Source organism: Terrapene carolina, unplaced genomic scaffold, assembly GCF_002925995.2.
Source record: "Terrapene carolina triunguis isolate 2854851 unplaced genomic scaffold, T_m_triunguis-2.0 Scaffold990, whole genome shotgun sequence".
NCBI classification, from domain to species: domain Eukaryota; kingdom Metazoa; phylum Chordata; order Testudines; family Emydidae; genus Terrapene; species Terrapene triunguis.
The window spans coordinates 365605-387369 of NW_020665341.1; the positions used below are offsets into that span (position 1 = coordinate 365605).

The window sequence follows — 21765 nt, forward strand, 5'->3', positions numbered from 1 at the left end:
TGTTGCTATTACAGATATTCAAATATAAGGTTCCCACATGATATCGACCTTCCTGATCTTGAGCACGCACATTAAAACACCGTCCCCTCTGATAGTCTCGCAGAGATGATTTCTCGGTCATTGTAGTATGGCCATTGTATGTGCTGTGTGTGTCTCATTGAGTCATAAACTTTAAGGTCAGAAGGGACCATCATGATCATCTAGTCTGACCTCCCACACATTGGTTCTCTGGACTCAAGTCCCCTGGACCCTTCACAGCTTGAGAAGAACGGCAGCATCTCAACCCTTTCAAAATGCTTCTGAACCCCTTGACACTCTGGGGATCTCCACAGCCAGCAGCATTCCAGCCCGTGGGTTGATAACAGACTGGTCCTCACTGGCTGGTCAAATGGTATCTAAAGTGGTACAGTATAGGTATTAGGTTCAGCATATGAAGCATCTATTCCCTGGATCTCTATAAGACTTTCACTCTAGAAGAGGGGTAGGCAAACTATGGCCCGGGGGCCGCATCCGGCCCTTCAGACATTTTAATCTAGCCCACAAGCTCCTGTCGGGGAGCAGGGTCCAGGGCTTGCCTCGCTCTGACGCTCCAGCTGGGGAGCGGGGTCGGGGGCTTGCCCTGCTCTGTGTGTACTGTGGCTCCGCACAGCTCCCAGAAGCAGTGGCATGTTCCCCCTCTGGCTCCTACATATAGGGGCAGTTAAGGGGCTTGGCACGCTGCCCCCACCCCAAGCACTGCCTCCACAGCTCCCATTGGCCGGGAACCACGGCCAATGGGAGCTGCAGGGACAGCGCCTTTGGACGGGGCAGCGTGCAGAATTGCCTGGCTGCGCCTCTGCGTAAGAGCCGGAGCGGGGACATGCCGCTGCTTCTGGGAGCTACTTTGAGGTAAGCGCTGCTTGGAGCCTGCACCCCTGACCCCCTCCCACGCCCCAACCCCCTGCCCCCGCCCTGATCCCCCTCCTGCCCTCCAAACCCCTTGGTCCCAGCCCAGAGCACCCTCCTGAACCCCAAACCCTCATCCCCAACCCAACCCCAGAGCCTGCACCCCCAGCCGGAGCCCTCACCCACCCCAACCCCCAATTTTGTGAGCATTCATGGCCCGCCATACAATTTCCATACCCAGATGTGGCCCTCAGGCCAAAATTTTTGTCCACCCCTGTCTTCTCCCCATATGAAGTGGCTATTAACATACTGGAGGGCTTTGCTAGTAAGCAAAGTTGGAATAGCACTCTGCACAGGCGCTGGGACTCCACCCCGCAGCAGGGCTGTTTCACCCCTTTATTTAAAACATTGCCCCATTGATTGATTCAGCTCTGGGATGGTGACTGGGGAGACCAGGACTGGCAAGGGCAGTGGGTATAATAGGCTGGGGAAGGCTGTGCCTCCCCAAACAGCCCCGAGCTGCTCCCCCTCCCCCTGCTTGCTGCTAGTTGGCCCTAGCCTAGGCAGGCTGCTCCTCTTCCGGGAAGTCTGCTGGGGCTGGGACTTGGGGTGGCTGGGGCCGCCCAGCGCTCTGCAGCTGGGGGTGGGGGCGCTGGGCTTCGGCGGGGGAAGGGGGACAGGAGGGGAAGGGCCTCAGGCAGAAGGGGTGGGCCGGGCCGGGGGCTAGCCTCCCCGAACCTGTGATTCACCCACCACCCATGAGGACTGGGATCGCAAATGCAGTTCTGGTGCCTGCGTATTAAAAAGGATGTTGAACAAGCAGGCTCCCAGCATGCCTGTTCTCAGCTCCTCCTCCAGTGAGTTGGGCCTTCCCCCAGATGCCGGATCAGATGTAGGTCAGAGAGGGGGCTCGGACATGCACTGGAGGGGCAAGGACACCCGGATCTCAGCACATACATGGAAGGAGATTATGTGGGACTGAGAGGTGCCCCTCTCTTGCAACTTCCCAGTGCCCCGCCTCTTTCCTCCCACTTCCCTCAACCCGATCCCCCTGTCCTTAGCCCCCCAACCTCTGTCCCTTCCCCCACCACCGTACCCCATTTCCCCCTGCCCTCTCTGCAGCCCCAAACCCCTCTCCCCATTTCCTCCAATCCTTTGCCTCCTTTCCCTCTCCTTGTCCAAAAAGCATTTTATTATCTATTTAAAAAATCAAATATCCCCAGTGGCTGGTCAGGGCCGGCTCCAGCATTTCTGCCACCCCAAGCAAAAAAAAAAAAGCGGCGATCGCGATCGGCGGCAGCAATTGGGAAAAAATAAAAAATAAAAAGCCGCGATCAGCGGCGGCAGTTCAGCGGCAGGTCCTTCGCTCCTAGAGGGAGTGAGGGACCTGCCGCCCCCGAATTGCCGCAGGTGCCGCCCCTCTCCCTTGGCCGCCCCAAGCACCTGCTTGTTCATCTGGTGCCTGGAGCCGGCCCTGTGGCTGGTGATGGGATACTGGATGGGGAGGGCTCTGAGTCACTACAGAGAATTCTTTCCCAGGTGTCCGGCCGCTGGGTTTCCCACATGCTCAGGTCTAAACTCTCCTGCCGACATAGCGCTGTCTTCACCGGGGGTTAGGTCAATATACCTGCGTCGCTCCGGAGGGTGGATTTTTCACGCCCCTGAGCGACAGTTGTGCCGCTGTCCGTTTGTAGAGTAGACCTGACCTTAGGAAGGAAAAATCAAACGCACAGATACAAAACGGGGAATACCTGGCAAGGTATGGGCTACATGGGGACTTAGCTTGGTTGAACTACATTGCTCAGGGGGTGGATTTTTCACACCCTGCCCTGAGGGAGGTAGCTGGGTCGACCTAACTTTTAAGTGTAGACGGGGCTCTATTTCACCCCTCTTCTTCCTGGGCAGCAGCTAAACTCTCTGCTGAAGCAGAGGTCAGAGTCGGGTCTCTTCTGCACTTTCGAAGGGGTTACACAGAGTTCAACTTCAGGGCTATTGTAGGTGTGTAAACCCCTGATACGCAGGTGTCCATAGAGCCCAGTAGCCAGGTGGCTGGATAGGGACAGTGCAGGGAACCTGGAATTCACCCAGCAACAAAGAGTTACTGTAGGGAATGTAATTCCCTCCCCTTCCCAGCTCCCTTTCTGGGTCCTAGACAACTCCCTGGGGCAGCCTGGCCCAGCACTCAGGGCGGTTCTTGCGCAGAAGCCTGTCAGTGCGGGGTGGAAAGGAGGAGCCCGCAGGATCCCTGGGAGGGGGAGAAGGGCGATTTCTAGGGGGACCAGGGACTGTCCCCAAATCCGAAGGGGACGCGGGGGCGGCGGCGTCCTGGCCCCCCAGGGAGCCTGCCCGGAGCTGCAGGGGGCGCGTTTCTCTGACCCGGGCGGTGTGTGGGATTGGCTGGGCCGGTCTCTATAGGGAGCGAGGAGGGATTTCGGGCGGGGCGGGGTGTGGGGCGGGGGGGTCCGTCGCTGCTGCCCCCACAGGGCCCCGGTTCGTGCTGGGAGGGGCCGGGCTGCGCTCGCTCGGCCTCTGTTTACCTTCCCGGGTCAGATCCTCCATTGTGAGCCGGGAGCCCGGGCTGAGCCGCTGCTGCTCCCCGGCGGGGTCCGCGCGGGGCGAGACCGGCACTAACCCCCCTCCCCGCCCCGGGCTCTGCCCGCCCCAGCCCCCGAGCCGGAGCCTGCAGGTGATGGGGGGACCCGGGGGAAGGGCCGGGGCCGGGCAGGAAAGTGACTCTGCACAAGCGGCCCCAGATCTCGCCGCCCCGGGCAGCTGCTCCCTGGCTGGGAAGCGCCTGGCGGAGGGACCGGAGCTGCGGCCCCAGCAGCGAGTCGCCGCCCGGCTCTGCCCAGGATCTGCTCCCGGGGCCAGCTGGGGGTTCAGGCAGGGGGGAGAGCGGCTGGGGGGGCGTGGGGGGGCCCCAGGGGGGTTCCCTGTTGTGTCCCTGGGGCTGGGCTGTCAGGGAGGGGAGAGAAATGAGACTGAAATGGGGGGGAGGGGGAGGTTATTGTTCATCTGCAAATGTAACCCCGCTACAAACCTCCGAGCCCCTCCCTCCCCTGAGACAGGCCCCTTCCTGCCCAGCGATGGGTGAATCTCCCCAGCACTGAACTGCTGCTGGGCCCTGTTTGCTCCATCAGAGACACCTGCTCCGAACGGGGGCAGGATCCTGGTCTACTGAACATCCCAGAGTGTGACTTGCTCACAGACTGTCTGTATCCTAATACAGGGGTTTCAACCTTTTTCTTTCCGAAGCCCCCACAACGTGCTATAAAAGCCCCACGGCCCAGCTGTGCCACAACAACTGGTTTTCTGCATATAAAAGCTGGGCCTGGTGTTAGGGGATAGCAAGCCGGGCAATTGTCCAGGGCCCCACACCACAGGGGTCCCTGCAAATCTAAGTTGCTCAGGCTTCAGCTTCAGCCCCAGCAGGCAGGACTCCGGCTTTCTGCCTTGGGCTCCAGCGAGTCTAACACTGGCCCTGTTTGGTGGACCCCCTGAAACCTACTCGTGGCCACCCATGGGGCCCTGGACCCCTGCTTGAGACCCTTTGTCCTAATGTATGCGTGCGAGGCAGCCTTAATAACATGCTTTTAGTGTAGTGTGTGGGGGTTATCTTGATATCAATCTGTTCATTTTATTTCTCTTCTATATAAATAGGCTTGGAAGGATGAGATTTTGGGAGGGGGGGGGGTAAACGTCAGTTTCACCCTACACACACAAATGGATGAAAAAGCATTTCCATGAATAATAATCACAATGTACAGCTAGGCAAAGTAAGAAAAAAGCTGCTTGAGAACTTCTTGCAGTGTGATTTAAGCATATATATACTGTGTGCGTGTGTATGTGTGTGTGTGTGTGTGTATATATATATATATATATATATATATATATATAGGCACATTTTGACATGTGATACTGATCATTTGTGTTTTAATGGTTATAAAGCTTTAACTTTTTTAGTCCCAATGTCTACAGTCATATAATAACAGGTTTCATAGTAGCAGCCGTGTTAGTCTGTATCCGCAAAAAGAACAGGAGTACTTGTGGCACCTTAGAGACTAACAAATTTATTAGAGCATAAGCTTTCGTGGGCTACAACCCACTTCTTCGGATGCATAGAATGGAACATATATTGAGGAGATGTAATAATTATTGTCTGACCCACCCCATAATTTCCCAGAACTGTGAAAATTCAAATAAAAAAAAACAAAAAGAAATCCTGACAAACATTGATATTATCCATTGAAATGATTAAAAAAAAAAGGCAAATTCTGTCAAGCCTATGTATAAATATAGCAATACGATCACCCTAATCTAGCCCGTTTTCTCTCCATTAGAAAACTATTGCTTTGGAACCCCTCCGCTGTTTTTTTCTCTTTTCTCACTTGCCAGATTTTGATATAAAATCCCCTCAAAGTGTTTTCAGTTTCTCTATTTATAGACTAATATGTTATCTGTATAAATGTGCTTACTTATTTCTCTAAATAACCACTATTAAGGGAAAAAAAGATTTTGCCTTCTCTCTTCTAATTAGCTGGCATGTGAATCCTCTCGTATTTCCCTCATTTTCTGTCTCAGTTGTCGAATAGTAATATAAAATCTCAAAATTCACTGATATTTGCATTCTAATTTTTAAATTAGATAAGATTTCCTCAGTTTTGAAGGAGAGATATTGAGCTGAGTCATTGATTTGGTTATGAAACGAAAATATCAGGTTCTAAAAGCTTCTTGAATCTAGCAGAGAAAGACATCAGGAGAAAGAATGTCTGAAAGCCAGAGAAATTCAAATGGAAAATTAGGGTGATTAACCACTGGAAAAAAACTACTAAGGGGAAGCGGTGGATTCTCCAATTCTTGAGTTCAGGAGCTCAGACTAGATTTTCTAAGTTCAATGGTCTCTTCCCCTTCTGGCTTTAAAAATCTGTGACACCAAATGGAGATTGATTGGATGGGGGATTAAATCCCTAATGATCAAAGGAAAATCACTGAGCGCTAGATGTACAGAGACTTAAGCATTACTTTTAGGTGTGAAGCCACAACCCTGATTTAGGTTCCCAGGCTCCCTGTATTATACCTGGGCAGAGCTAAGCACCTAAAAATGGAATCCACAAAACAGCATGGTGACTGGGGAGCTAGCCAATGGGAAATGCTGCGGAGAGGGTTGGATCATATGTCCCTGCCCCTCAAAGGGACTTAAATGGCGATCTCTGCTGAGTGATTCCTAGCCCTGAACCCTCTCCTGGAGTTTGGTGCATAAGGCTATGGGGTACATCCCTCAGTCTCGCCCGTTGAAGCTGTTCCACCATGTAGAAATGGTTACATAAGTGTTGGGTGAGAGAGAGGGAGACTGACCCCAGCCCTGGGGCAGGGCGCTCACTTGGGTTTTAGGAGACCCAGGTTTCAGGCCCACTCCTCCCATGTCTATTTAGACTTTTCTTGTTTGGGCTGACCCAGCCTCTCCCCTTTGTGTACTTTTTCCTAGCAACATTTGTTGTTCTCGGTGGTTGTAACTTTGTATAAACTTTCACTCTCTTTCTGAAAATGGAGCTCCCCACAGGGGTAGGACTGCCTGATCCCAGTGACTACAACACATCCTGCAGGGGGACGGGAAACCCGTTCAGAGAGGGGAGTTTCAGGGAGCTGCTGGTGGGTTTGTGTTAGAAGGGCTGGAGCAGGAAATACACAGGGCGAGGGAAGTGGTGACAGAGTGGGGAAAACCTGCTGGGACATGTTCAGTCTGTGGCATAATGTTCAGAACAGGCCCTTTGGGGGGATGGAAATTCCCCCATTTGTGGAACAGGAAAGAAACCCACTGGGCAGGGCTGGGAAAACGAACCAGACTCCCAGTGCTGGAGCCTGAACCCACTAGCCAGAGGCTGCTGTGAAATTTGAAGGGGGCACCCAGCAGTGAAGCCCAGCAGAGTTGCCCCGTCCCCTCCCACCCAGCTGTTGGGAGGAACTGTCACGGGTTCTGGAACAGCTCTGAATCAAACCCAGGCAGGACCCTCTGCTGTGTGTCCCCTCCTCCGGGCACACACCCACTTCCTGCTTGGCTTCAGCGCCACCTCGGAGCCTTCAGCACCCCTGTTCCACAGCGTAAACTCCCGCAGCGAGCCCACCTGGGGGAACACCTTACACCCCCCTGAAAGGGGAGTCCTGCACCCCCAACTTCCGCAGTGACTCCCAGCCCAGTGCTGTAAAACAGAAGGGTTTATTTTAGTTCTCTGGAATACAGCGTGGAAAAGTTCTTTGTTAGCTCAGAACACAAAACGTTACAGCAAAGCCCATCTTGGTCAGACCCAGAGCCCAAAGTCCTGGTTCTCCCACCTCTCCCCTCCCCCGACCCAAAAAAGGAGAGTGACAGCCCACCCTCAGTCAGAACTAGTTACTGCTCTTCCGTCCTTTGGTCACCCGGCCTCCACCTCTCTCTCTGTTCTCAAACTTGTCGCAACTGGCTAGCTTCTTGCAGAGGGTGCCTCCACCCTACCCCCCCAGCCATCCGTTTCTAATTTACAAAATGTCTGTCCATTGTCTGGGACCGGGCAGCTAGATGACAGTCACACCTGGTCCCCTAGGGTTCGCTGCGAAGATCAAACACCTTTGCAACAGGCAGGGGAAACTGAGGCACATGCAATGTTCATACAAAACATTTAAGAAAATCCCCTGCTTTGTCACAGCCTCAAAGCCTGTATAAGCCTCTGGCTAGAAGGTCTGAGATAAATGGGAAGGCCCCTGCCATCCTCCATCCGCTGGGGGGGGACAAGGGGCTCTCTCTTTCTCCCCTCCCTGAAGCCTCCTGGCTGCTCTGAGCAGAGTGAGGGTGGGATTCTGCTACCCTTTCCCTCCCCACCCCCCAGAGCTTCCATTTTATCGGCCCTCCTCCCCCATGAATAGTGGGATTGTAGCTGGAGCAGCAGGTGCTGAGTGGGGGACTCTCATTGTTTCAGGTGCCGGTGAGCTTCGAGGAGGTGGCTGTGTATTTCACCCAGGGGCAGGGGGCTCTGCTGGACCCCGCTCAGAGAGCCCTCTACAGGGACGTCATGCAGGAGAACCATGAGAGGGTGACCTCGCTGGGTAAGGGATTCCCGTCTCCATGGTTATTAGAAGCTTATGAGGGGGGAGGTCTATGATGTGGCCAGTTTGCCTTCTGCTCAGGTTCTTCCCAAGTCCCTTAGGTTACGTCTACACAGCATCGGGGAGGTGGGATTCCCAGCTCAGGGGGATTTACATGCACTAGTTCTGCTAGAGCTAGCCCCTAAAAATAGCGGCACAGATAGCGGCTAGGGCTAGACACCTGAGTACATGCCCAGGTGGAGGGCAGGATTGTACTCAGGTGGCTAATCCGAGCCACAGCCCGTGTTGCCTTGGCCACATTGCTATTGTCAGACACTAGTGCTTGTCCATCTACCAAGCTGGGGATCACACCTCCCAGCAGCTGTGCAGACAGGCCCTGCGATTTCAGGGGAATGACCCCCAAAGTCCCCACAGCCCGTTTGACAGACTTTGCTCCCCACTCCCCCAGCCATGGGATAGGAGAGTCGGAAACACAAGGGAGACCTAATTCATCTCTATCCTGCATCCTTTGAAGTGGCAGAAGCATTGTATTGTCTGTATTCATTCATGTCTCTTCCCCTCCCTTCCTGGGACCAGTTCCATTCTTGGGGCAGATGTCACCCACCCACGCTGATGGAGATCTGGCAGGAGCTTCCCTCCCCAATTTTACTTCCCCCAGGGTGTTTGGAAGGGATGTGGAGGCAGAATCCAGTTTCTCCTTTGTGTGTCCCTGGTGCTCTGTGTTGTCTGTTAGAACTAGGTTATTTCTTCAAAGCAGGGAGGCTCCATTTTTTCTTTAATTTATTTTTAAAACCTCTGTTCCTGGCTTCACCCTGTGGTGCTGTTGTTGTACCTGGTGCAGCACAGTGTGAAGCTAGAGTGAGAGAGAGAGTGTAAAAGAAAGAAGCTCCTTTATGTTCGGACGATGAGAAGGAATATCCCAGTTTTAATGGACTATGGAGCACCAGGGACCCACTTCAGAGAAGGAAAAATTACAGAGGGATTAGTAAATGTTTCCTTTCTTAGTCTCCCCAATGGTTGTTATGTTGTGTTTCCCCTATTTGCTGTTCCCCTTTCGTTCCTTTCTCCCCGGCACGGGGGATGACTCCTGTCTGGATTCTCTCTCTGTATTCCAGGGGGTGCAGGGATGGTGAGTGAGAAGGAGAATCCACAGCGGGAAAATTGTGAGGACGTGGATCTGCAGGGAACAGTATTGGGAAGAACCGAGGGGAATTTTTACCAGGATCGTAAACGAGGAAAACCTTGTGGAACTCAGCGCAGGTCGGAGAGGCTGCTGGGATGCAACCCAGGGAAGAAACCGTGTGAACCCATAAATGATGGTGGAGATTGCAAGGACCTCAAGGAAAGCACAGCCAAGCAGAGAATGCCCAGAGAAGAGAAAAAAAACACATGCAGCGAGTGTGGGAAAATCTTTATTCGGAGGTCACATCTTATTTCACATCAGAAGGTCCACACAGGAGAGAAGCCCTACAAGTGCCTTGTCTGTGGGAAAGTTTTCAGTCAGAGCTCAAATCTTATTTCCCATCAGAGGATCCACACAGGAGAGAAACCCTATAAGTGCCTTGTCTGTGGGAAAGGTTTCAGTCACACTGCAAACCTTATTTCACATCAGCGGATCCACACAGGGGAGAAACCCTATAAATGCCTTGACTGTGGGAAAGGTTTCAACCAGGGTTCAAACCTTATTAGGCATCAGAGAACCCACACAGGTGAACAACCTTATAAATGCCTGGAATGTGGGAAAAGCTTCATTCAGAGCTCAGATCTTATTAGGCATGAGAGAACCCACACAGGTGAGAAACCCTATAAATGTCTGGACTGTGGGAAAAGCTTTGTTCTGAGCTCAGATCTTATTTCACATCAGAGTGCTCACACGGGAGATAAACCCTATAAGTGCCTGGAGTGTGGGAAAAGTTTCAATCAGAGCTCATACCTAATTTCACATCAGCGAACGCATACAGGAGAGAAACCCTATAAATGCCTCGAGTGTGGGAAAACATTCAGCTGGAACTCAAATCTAATTTCACATCAAAGAACTCACACAGGAGAGAGACCATATAAGTGCCTGGACTGTGGGAAAAGGTTCATTGACAACACAGCCCTTATTAAACATCAGAGAATGCATACAGGAGAGAGACCCTATAAATGCCTCGACTGTGGGAAAAGTTTCAGTCGGAAATCAACCCATATTGGACATCAGAGAATCCACAAAGGAAAGAAACCTTGAATGTGGGAGAAGCTTCAGCTGGGGTCAGTTTGTATCACACATCAGGAAAGTCATACAGGGAATAGACCTCTTAAATATCTTTAACATGGAAAATGCTTAGAGTGGAATTGACATTAGAGACTCCTCACAGGAGAGAAATTCTATCAATTCCATCACTAGGATTGGCCATAGTTTATTTTAAAAAATCCAATTCCCCTGCATGTATCTTTGATTTCTTTCATGCTAAGTCAGACTCGGGAGGGCTGCAGATGAAAATGTTGCAGACCTGGAGGGAGAATTCAAATGAATCCCCCACACTGTGTGATTGTTCTGAGCTTAAATTCCAGTTTCCATCAAATGGGAATTTGGGTTTTCTCCTTTCATTAGGATGGTGTTAAAACTTTTGCAACCAACATGACAATATAAGAAGGCGCCGAATGAAGCAGGTCTTGATAGTTCAGAGGAGAGTATGGGTAAGTCTGTTCTCCTGATTTTGAATCAACTGGAACATGCTCTGGGATGTCACTATATATGAACCTGAAAGTTTCTTATAGTCCACCCTGTATTGTGGATTGTTCTCTATTTGCTGAAGGCCATTTGGTCACCTAGCAGTTTTGTTTTATAGTGCAGATTTAGTGGGGACTCCAAAAGACAAATTACCATTTGCCAGAACGCCCTTCCTTTATTTGTACCATTTTCCAAACCTTTGCCATGAGATCTTAGTGTTGTTTGAACAATGATTATTATACATCACCATCAGCACAAACACCAATGGGGCCCGTCTGAGAGTCGCAGGCCGAGAGGCAGAGACTGAAACAGGGAAGGAAGTTCCTGCTGGATTCCTGCAGTGACGTGAGATACAGTCGGGAGAGAGATCTGGATTCCTGCAGTGACGTGAGATACAGTCGGGAGAGAGATCTGGATTCCTGCAGTGACGTGAGATACAGTCGGGAGAGAGATAAAGGGCTGGGAAACTGCAGGGTTTTCTTGGAGAGCCAGATAGCCGAGGCTGAGAATTGTTAACTGCTGAACTGAAGCCAGAGAGAGACAGGAAATAGTCTGTGATCGCTGGGTGAAACTGTCCCTGAATCCCAAAGGGCTACAAATGATGCTGCTTGTGGAGTTACTGGTTGCATCAGTGATTCCTGGGAGGTCGAGACTGAGCAGAGATAGGAAGGAAACTAGAGAAGTCAACAGGCCTGGCCGGCCCTGAGGCCAGCTGACGTCCATCACTGCGACTGGAGGGCAATGGGGAGTCTGTGAACCAAGATTCTCACCCATACCCCCTCTCTACAGTGTCTTTTACTGAGATGACAGAGACTCTGTCTGTCACACTCACCCCACGCACGCCAAGGACGTCCCTGGGGGATAAAACCCTCAGCCAGGATTGGAGATGCCGCGCTGTTGTCTGACTCTCGTTAACCCGAGCTCCCTGGCTTTCCTGCTCTCACAGCGTTTGCTTCTCTGTGACTGAATCCCGGCGTCTCTAATGGAGCCGCTGCATTTTTCTGCCCACTGTACAACGTTGCTCCGTTGCTGATGCCTGCGGGAGCCGGGAGCAGCGCCGTGCTGGGCTGGGGCTGAAATGCTTTGCGCTGAGCTGGGCCCTGGGTGTGGGGAGGAGATTTTAGCTTTTATTTCTGGCTTGGAAAGAATAAAGTCGAATTTAGTTTCTCAAACTCCCAGAGTCCTTTGTCTTGAATCATGAGTAAAAATGGCCTTTAACGGACTCGGAGTCCACCTGGGAATCTTCTTTGAGGTGTTCTTTCCCCAACCCTGAGCACCACAGGCAGCACATCCCGGAACTGCCAGATCTATGTGTCTGTGGCAAAAATCCCTTTTCTGCAAGGGAAAATCCCCTCTGTCATTTCCTGTTCACCTGCCTTCTATCTACCACCATCTTCTGAGAGTTGTAACCACACAGTCCAACTGCCCAGCTCCCGGAATCAGTGGCGACCCCCTAAAATCCACCGTAGCTTAAACACGCCACCTCCTAGAACTCCTCCCAGTGGCGCAAGCCTTCTGGTTCACTGGTTCAAGGGGGCCCATGCTAGGTGTAAGGCATGACAGTCATAGAGTTGTTGGCCAGAAGGGACCATTAGATCATTTAGTCTGAGCTCCTATATAACACAGCTCAGAGAATTTCACCCAGATACTTCTATGTTGAGGCCAATAACGTGTGTTTGGCTAGCGCAGATCGTCCTGGAAGGCCTCAAGTCTTGATGTGAAGAGATGGGGAATCCACCACTTCCTTGGTCGTTTGTCCCAATGATTAATTATCCTCACTGATAAAAATGTGTCCCTTACATCCAGTTTGGGTTTGTCTGGCTTCAACTTCCAGGCATTGGTTCTTGCAATACTAACGAGCCCTTTAGCATCCAGTATTTTCTCTACCCAAAGGTACCCAAATCAACTCACCTGCCCATTTTAAGATAAATGGATTGAGTTTGTAACATCTCTCATTGCAAGGCACCTTTTTCAACCCTCAAATTATTTTTATGGCTCTGATCCCATTTTTCAACATCCTTTTAAAAATGTGGATACCAGAACTGGACCCGATATTCGGGTATTGGCCTCCCCAATGCCGCATGCAGAGGTAAATTCATCTCCCTGCTGATGCTCAGGGGCAGCAGGTTTGTATAATTTTTGGTGGTGCCCAGAAAGGGTCCAAGTCCCCCCCTCCCCCCCCCACACACACCTGCCTAAGGCTCTGGGAGGGAGTTTGGGTGCGGGAGGAGTGCAGGCTCTGGGAGGGAGTTTGGGTGCAGGAGGGGGTTCAGGCTCTGGGAGGGAGTTTGGGTGCAGAGTATGGGCTCCGGGCTGGGGTTGAGGTGGGGGAGGGGGTGAGGGCTGTGGGCTGAGGCAGGGGGTTGGGGTGCAGGAGAGGGGTGAGGTGCTTACCTTGGGCAGTTCCCTAAAGTGACCCGCATACCCCTCTGGCAGCAGCTCCTAGGCAGGGGGACCAGGGGTCTCTGTGCGCTGCAGCCCACAGGCACCACCCCCGCCGCTCCAATTGGCCACAGTTCCAATGGCAGAGCCAGCGCTTGGGGCGGGGGCAGCGTGCGGAGACACCCCCATCTGCCAAGGGGCCGCAGGGACATGCCAGCCGCTTCCAGGAGTGGTGCATCGTGCGGAGTGAGGGCGGGCAGGAAGCTGCTTTAACCCTGCTGCGGGGGCGGCAGGCGGGCCAGGGAGATGCTCCGGCGGAGGCACATGGGGGTGGCAGGCGGGGCCAGGAGAGAGACCCAGCCCCGAACATTGATGGAGCCGAGCCCCCATGCTCTGAATATTCCTAGAGCATGGGCACCATGGGCCCATACAACTCGCCCATGAAGGATCCCATTCGCTTTTTTTGCCACAGCAGCGCACTGGGAGTGGGAGCTCATGTTGAGTTGTTTCTCCACTATGATCCCAAATCCTTTTCAGAATCACTGCCACCTTTTCCTTAGTTACACCCTGCATTCCTTAGTCCTTGATGTACAGCTTGCTCTGTGGCCTTATTAAAACACATTGCGTTTGAATGGGCCCGACGCCCCTGTCCCCATCAGTCTTTACCCCTCTGTCAATGTCTGTCATCTTAAAATTGGATCAGCAGTGACTTTCTACTGACTTCCAGATCCCTGATGAAAATGTTGAGTAGTGTGAGGGCTCTAGAACCAATCCCTGAGGAATCCCACTAGAAACATCTCCATTGGATGATGATTTCCCAACTGACGGCTACTTCCTGAGATCTGTCATTGAGCCAGTTCTTAATTTATTTAATGTGTGCTTTACTGATACTGTCTAGTGGTAATTTTTTGACCAGACTGTCATGCAGTTACAAAGTGTTAAGCATATTACATTTACCCAGTTATCTTTATTAACCAAATATTTAATCTCTTCAAAAAATGAATTTTGTTTTTTTTTTACAAGACCTATTTTCCATAAAGCCATGTTGACTGGCATTAATTATGTTCCTATGCTTTAATTATTTATTAATTATATTAATTATTTTTTCTGTAATTTTGCCCAGGATTGATGTCAGGCTAAGTGGCCTATAGTTACCCAGGTCATCCCACTTGCCTTCTGGAATTCTTCAGGAATTTCCCTCTTATTCCACGATTTATTAAAAGTTAATATTTGGAGCAGAGGTCTTCTCAGGAAGCTCTTTAAGAGCCCTGGGATGGAAGTTATTCAGGCCTGCTGATGGAAAAAAGTTTATCCTTAGCAAATGGTGTTGAACAACCTCCTTAGTTACTAATGGACTGGAAAGTACTTCATCATCCTCATGTGATAAACACACATCACCCTGCTTCTTTCCAAATACAGAACAGGAATCTTTATTAAACACTTCTGCCTTTTTTGCATCCCTAATAACAATTTTACTATCTCCAGCTAGTAATGGGCCTATAGCATTGTTAAGATTTATTTTGCTCCTAATATACTTTACCAACTCCTTCTTACTGTCCTTAGCCCTGCCAGCAATGGGTTATTCCCTGATGTCTTTAGCTTCCCTTATCAATTTTCTACACTTCACAACTTCTAATGTATATCAATTGCTATCTATTTCCTTTTTTTCCCATTTGTTATATGTTGTTTTATTATTTCTAATTGCTGCTTCACTTCACCACTGAACCAGGATGGGATTTTAGGCAAAGTTGTTCTCTTTCTTGACTGTAGAATCATTACAGAGTTTTTTTTTCATTTGTGTGTATATGTTGTTGCCATCTAATAACTCTTCTTAAAGAAATCCCCATTTTCAATCACATTTTTTCTGTCTAATTTTTTCTTCCCGGTCAATTTTGCTCATAATTTTCCTTAGCTTTTGGAAATTTCCCCTTTTGAAGCACCAAGCATATATATGTTACTGGTTGGGACTAATCTTTGTTTACCCATATTGAATGTAATCATGTCATGATCACTGATCCTTAGGCAATCACCCACTTCCAGTCCAGTGATTATCCATCATGAGATCCAAATAATTACCTCATTTGAGGGGCAACATCTTTTGCTTTAGAAAACTGTGATAATTTTTAGACAATCTAATGATGTTTTACCCCTGGCTACATGAAACCTCCAGCATATGTCTTCCAAATTGAAGTCACCAATAACAACACAATTTTTCTTTCCAGACATTACAGACTGGTGCTTATGGAGTAACTCCTCTTGTTCTCTAATTTGATTGAATGGTCTATAATAGACCCACACCAGTGTCTTCTCCTGGACTTTATAAGTTAGCACATGAAGCCATGTACCAATGTTCTGATCCATACGGCAGTAGTGGCAGAAGCGTTCTCTCATATATGCTGATTTTTTATTAAAATGTCTTTGGCCCTGCATCTCGTGTAATGTTGGAATATGAGGAAAGCCAATGAATGAAAGATATTGACTGCAGAACTGAGCTGGATGAGGGGGGATATTGAGAATTTCAGGACTGCAGAAAATAAATGACAATGTAATAAGAAAATGACTAGGGCAAGAAATAACGCTGTTACTTAAGATTCACAGAAATGTGAATGATGGTTTGGTCATGGATCAAGAATAGATCAGAAATCACATGTGGTGATGCATACCAGAGTACCAAGCAACTAAAAATAGAGGAAGCCCGAGGCTGCATTGGCTAGTCATGGTGAAGAACATAGAATAAAAAGATTTAAAGATGATGGAAGCCAAGAATCTGATACAAGACAGAAGGTGGTGGGAAGACTTCATCCAGACCCATAATTGCTGATGGGCAGGAAACAAAGGAGAAGAAGACACTGAACCATATGCATGTAAGATCCTGCAGTTCCAAGTTATCAATCACTCTAAAACAGGTAATGGTGTCTTTCATACAGAACACCCCTCCCCCCGCCCCACCCACCTCTTTTGCTTGCAGAGATTTTAATGTTGTGATCATAAGGATCATCCCACCAATTTTCAGTAAAGGCAGTTCTATCAAATTTCTTCTCATCAGGGAGAACCTCCAGCAAGTCCTACCTCTCACCCAGATTCCCAGCGTTTGGTACAAAGCAACTGATTCCCCCCCACCCCGGACCGCTTTTTCACATCCTTTGCCACATGGGTTCAATTTGTTTGTGGCACGCAGAGTTGCATTTGTACTGCACGTGCCTTCTTAGCACCCTCCCCTGTCTCCAGAGGAGACTAGCCCCCCTATCTGGGAGATGCAGGCTGTCCCATTCAGACAGTCCTCCTCTCCCATGGAAACGTGGCCCCATATTCAACAAAACCCAAACCCTCAGGTTCACACCTGTTGCACAGCCAATGATTCACTTCCAGTATTTTCCACCTTGTCTCACTCATAGGACCAGAAGGACCCTTTGCATAGGATTCTAACACATGGTTCTACTGGAGCACCAGCTGGCCGTTAAGGCCAGCTTACTGTTTCAATGTGGACTTTGGGTCAGTGAACAAAATTTTGGGTCATTTGAGCTCTGGGTTCCAGAGATACCATGTCCCTCAAAGAAAGAACTTTTCGTAAAGTAGAGGGATTCTACCAACTTTTTTTGTGCCGACCTAGGAGTCAAACCATGTCTCTGAGCCTGACCGCAATGGTAACAGTCATTTGACACTTAGTTAGTGTACAGCAACCGCTGCCTCTTGGGAGGAGCAAAGCAGAGCACAATGTTCGCCAGAGAGTTTAGCTCTTGCGATTGGTGTGTCTAACACTCATCTGCCGAACGGTTTACATGGTGCAGGTGAAGACAGAGGGTCAAAGGGACTTGCTAGCCAGAAAAGATAAACAAGACCTCCGGGGGTTCAAGGCAACAGGTTACAGCCACTGAACCCGAGTGAAAGCCAGGCCCTGGAAATTTGAGTCTGGCCCTTGGGAGAAATAGACTTGTGTTGCTAAAATCTGCCTCTGTCCAAGGGTTCTTTTTTTCCAATTTTGGGGGAATGGAATCGAAGCGGAGCAGAAATGCAGCAGGCCCTGAAACAGCTTTAGGAAAGATGGGGATAAACTGGAGAGAGGCCAAAGGAGAGCAACACAAATGAAAGGCTTAGAAACTCTGGCTTATGAGGAAAGGTTAAAAAAAACTGGGCAGGTCTGGTCTGGAGAAAAGAAGACTGAGTTGGGGACCTGATCACCGTCTTCCAATACGTTACTGGCTGCTATAGCAGATGGGAATCGATGGTTATCCATGGCCCCTGAAGGTAGGACAAGAACTAATCGGCTCAATCTGCAGCAAGGGAGATTTCGCTTAATGTCAAGCTGTCCTTCAGCAGCTCGAGCATGAATGCCAACCTTGGGGCAGACTACCACAGACCAGGGCCCAAACTTAGATTTCACCAGCCAGATATTAAATGTAAACTCTTCAGGCCCCAGTAGCCTAACCATGGAGTCACAGACAGCCTCCTCGGACACTCTGGTCTTTCTTGCCCTCTAGATGAGCTTCCTTTCGTGATAGATGGTCCCTTAAACCCAAAATCACAACAATATTCACGTTACTCCCAGTCCCATAGGACCGGTCACGTACCCGAGGTCAGTTGCACCATATCTCTTACACCAAAGACAACACTTGTAGTCAATCCAGTAAAACTAGCTAAAGATTTATTAACTAAGGAAACAAAATGGGAATTATTTACAAGGTTAAAGCAGTTAAATGTACACACACAAATGAGTCACAGTCTTTAGTTTCAAAAGGTAGAGTTTCTATTGTAATCAAACTTTACATGTTTTTTAGGGCTATCCCAGGCTGTATAGCTGGGGATTCCTTGCTTCAGCCCTGGGTGGCGGGGTTTGGGCTCCCTCCCCCTCTCCCCCCCCCCACGCCCAGGGAGGTGGGGCTCAGGTGGGCTCAGGCTTCGGTCCCCCCTCCTGGAGTCGTGTAGTAATTTTTGTTGTCAGAAGGGGGTCACGATGCACTGAAGTTTGAGGACCCCTTTATCAAATGGAAGACTGAGGGGTGACATGATTGTGATGTATAAGTACTGGGTCCTGGCGGGATTTTAAATCTCACTGTGAAAGGAATAACAAGAACAATTGGCTGGAAGCTACAGTCAGAGAGATTCAATTGAGAAATAAGGCACAAACTTGCAACAGCGAGAAATTTAATCAGCGGAGCACGCTGTCTTCAGATCACAGTTGGACATTATTCTGAAAGATACACTTTAGACAAATACAAGAGACTGGGCTCAATAAAGAGGTAAAACTGGGTGAAACTCTTTGGGCTCTGTTATAGATCAGACTAGATGATCTAATGGTCCCTTCTGGCTTTGAAAGCTATTAATAGTGTGGAAATGTGCTCATGGAAAAATAACTGACAAGTGGGCCATGAAAGTAAGATAGCCAGTCCAGAAATATAAGCAAGTCAGTAGTAAAATGAACATCCAGATGACTAATGAAGTAATTGATGAGAAGCATATGCCCTCGTGTTTGCCGAACGGGGGAATTCATTAAAGAAATTAGAGCAGAGAGGAGGAGGGGTATATAAATAGATATGCTTGGAGGAATTTGATTTTTTAAAATAATTTTGCTGGATAACATTTATTTTAAATCATTTTTTATTATTTTTTACCAATGTCAATGTTCCCAGTTGTGCAAAATTATGGGTTTTAAGCATTATTTTACTTTAATTTATTTAAATTGTCACTGTTGTGGGAAATTATAACGGGCGTCAGACTATGGGCGGGGCCAGACAATAATCCTTTAATGACAGTAGATGTTGAGATTTAAAAAGTTAAAGCTTTATAACCGTTACACACAAATTCTCAACATCACGTGTCAAAATATATCAAGTAAATCTCCTTAAATCAAACTCTAAGAAGTTCTCAAGTGGCAGTTTTCTTAGGCTTGGTCTACACTTACCCCCCAAGTCGAAGTAAGGTACGCAAATTCAGCTACGTGAATAACGTAGCTGAATTCGACATACCTTACTTCGAACTTACCGCGGTTCAGACGCGGTCCACATGCGGCAGGCAGGCTCCCCGTCGACTCCGCGGTACTCCTCTCGTTGAGCTGGAGTACCGAAGTCGATGGGGATCACTTCCTGGTTCGATTTATCGCGTCCAGACCAGACGCGATAAATCGAACTCGGAACTTCGATCCCCAGCCGCCGAACTAGCGCGGCAGTGTAGACCAGCCCTTACTTTGCCTAGCTGTAAATGTCAATGATCAGCTATGGAACTATTTTTCGTTGGTTTGTGTGTGCGTGCCATGAAATCGATGTTTACCAACATTTACTGATAAAAATCTAACCCTTCCAAGTCCCCCACCCCCCATATATATATTACAAGGGGAAAACCGAAGTACGTATTACTGCAAATCCAAACCAGTATCAAATATTCTAGGACTGCACATCGATTCTTTGAACACCTGTGTAACACAGATGAGAGACTGTTAACCATTTATTCCTTTACTGTGTTTGGCTAAAGCAAATCTTCAAGAAAAGGCATCCAGTCTTCATCTGAGGCCATGACGTAATAGAGAACCTGCCGCTTCCCTTGGTAGTTTGTCCCAAAGGTTGATCACCCTCATTGTTAAAAAAATGGTGCCTAGTTACTAATTAGAATTTGTCTGGGCTTTAATCTCCAGCTATTGATTCTTGTTAAGCCTCATCCAACCTTCTCACCCCATTTCCCTAGTTCACAGCTCTTGTTATCAATCCAGCATCCACCCAGCACCTCTGCTCCCAGCTCCCCCAGGCACCAGCAAAAGAGCACCATTTGACAATGGGTAGAAAAGCGCAGTGAATCCATGAGAGATGCCAGGAGAGCAGACGCTCTGAGAGCAGGAAGCTCAGGTTAATATGAGCCGGAGAATGGCAGGAGTTTAGAGCAGGAGCAGCAGTTCCAATCCCAACAGAGGGTTTTATCCCCCCCCGTGGACGTCCCTGGCACGTGAAGAGTGAGTGGGGCAGAGAGAGTCTGTGGCATCCCCACATGGGAAGCGGCGGTAGCTGGGTGAGGGGTGACAGCTGGGCTGTCAGGCTCTTTGATTCATTTTGGCCTTGGTGTTGGGGGTCAGCCTGGCTTCAGGGCTGAAGAGGTCTGTGGATTAGTTCCCTGGCTTCCTTCTTGGCTGTGATCTGCTCCTCTGTTTGCACAGTGCCTAGCACAAGGAAGACGCTTTCTTAGTGGGCCCTTAAGTCCTACCGTAATGAACGTGATTCATAATAATCAGCCTGATCCTTTAGGTAGCCATTTACTGTTCCAGGATGGCTTCACCCAACATTCGTAGGATAGCCCCTGTCTCTCTCAGGCCCCAGTGCAACAAGTTCACAGTTCTCAGCCTCAGCTGTCTGGTTCTCAAGAGAAAACCCTGCAGTTTCCCAGGTCTGCGTCTCCCACTTCCTACACTCTCCCCGCTCCTGACGGGATCTCACCTCATTGCAGGGATCAGGCAGTAACCTCCGTCCCCATTTCAGTCTCTGCCTCTCAGACTGCGACTCTCACACTCGCCCATTGGTGTTTGTTTATTGTGGTTATTTAGAATCATAATTGTTCAAACACCACAGATATTTCATGGCAGGGGGTGGGGGAAAAGGCCAAATAAAATTAAAAAGGCCTCTTCTGGCAAAGGGTCATTTGTCTTGTAAAGTCCCCGGTAAATCGGCTTTTCATCACGTCAAATTAACATTCAAAGATGGGAACTATTTCATTTCCATTGTAGGGCTTAGTGTGCAGATGCTGGGTGGAGTTGGTGGCCTGTGATATACAGCAGGCCAGCCTAGATGATCTAGTGGTCCCTTCTGGCCTTACATTCTACGATTCTATGTGACCAAAAGGCCTTCAGCAAAGAGGGAATAACCCACAATACAGACCAGGCTGTACGATACGGTTAGGCTCATGGAAAGTGACGTCCCAGAGCATGTTCCTTCTGACTCAGACTCAGGAGAACAGATTTACCCCTGGTTTCCCCTAAACTGCCTAAACTTGCCTCATTTGGAGCCTTCTTATATGATCACGTTATTTACAAAAGTTTTAACATCATCCTAATGAAAGGAGAAAACCCAAATTCCCTTCTGCAATCTGAGCTGGGTAGGAAACAGCCCAGAAGCAGCTTTACCCATAGATGGAACCAGGGACTGAAGCTCAGAAGTATCAGGCCGTGTTTGGCATTTATACAAATCCCTCCTCCAGATCTGAGACACTTTCATCTCCAGCCCTCATGAGTCTGACTCAGCATGAAAGATGTCAAAGACGTGTGCAGGGGAATTGGATTTTTTTTTTAATAAACTATGGCCATTCCTAGTGATAGAATTGATAAAATGTCTCTTCTGTGTGGAGTCTCCAGTGTCAGTTCCACCTGAAACATTTTCCATGCGTAAGATATTTAAGAGGTCTTTTCCCCGTATGGATTTGCTGATGCCCCATACGCGCTGACTCCAACTGAAGCTTCTCCCACATTCAAGGTTTTTCTCCAGTGTGGATTCTCTGATGTCGAATATGGGTGGAGCTCTGATTGAAAGTTTTCCCACAGTCGAGGCATTTATAGGGTCTCTCTCCTGTATGGATTCTCTGATGTTTAATAAGGGCTGAGTTGTCACTAAAGCTTTTCCCACAGTCCAGGCACTTATAAGGTCTCTCTCCTGTGTGAGTTCTTTGATGTGAAATCAGATCTGAGCTCCAACTGAATCTTTTCCCACACTCGAGGCATTTATAGGGTTTCTCTCCTG

General features: G+C 49.0%; 1 protein-coding gene and 1 pseudogene across 1 annotated transcript; one reads left to right on the forward strand and one right to left on the reverse strand.

Annotated features, from left to right (window-relative positions):
• Window positions 1-21765, reverse strand: part of LOC112124284 — a 408472-nt pseudogene that overhangs the window by 328304 nt on the left and 58403 nt on the right.
• LOC112106078 (zinc finger protein 239-like) lies at window positions 7943-11038 on the forward strand. Its single transcript, XM_024199126.1, has 2 exons — window positions 7943-7962; window positions 9078-11038. The coding sequence occupies exon 2, from the start codon at window positions 9089-9091 to the stop codon at window positions 10187-10189; it is 1101 nt and encodes a 366-aa protein (XP_024054894.1). The 5' UTR covers window positions 7943-7962; window positions 9078-9088; the 3' UTR covers window positions 10190-11038.

What these genes read in the sequence shown, in the direction of transcription:
- LOC112106078 (XM_024199126.1), top strand. Translation starts at nt 9,089, where the DNA reads ATGGTGAGTGAGAAGGAGAATCCACAGCGGGAAAATTGTGAGGACGTG.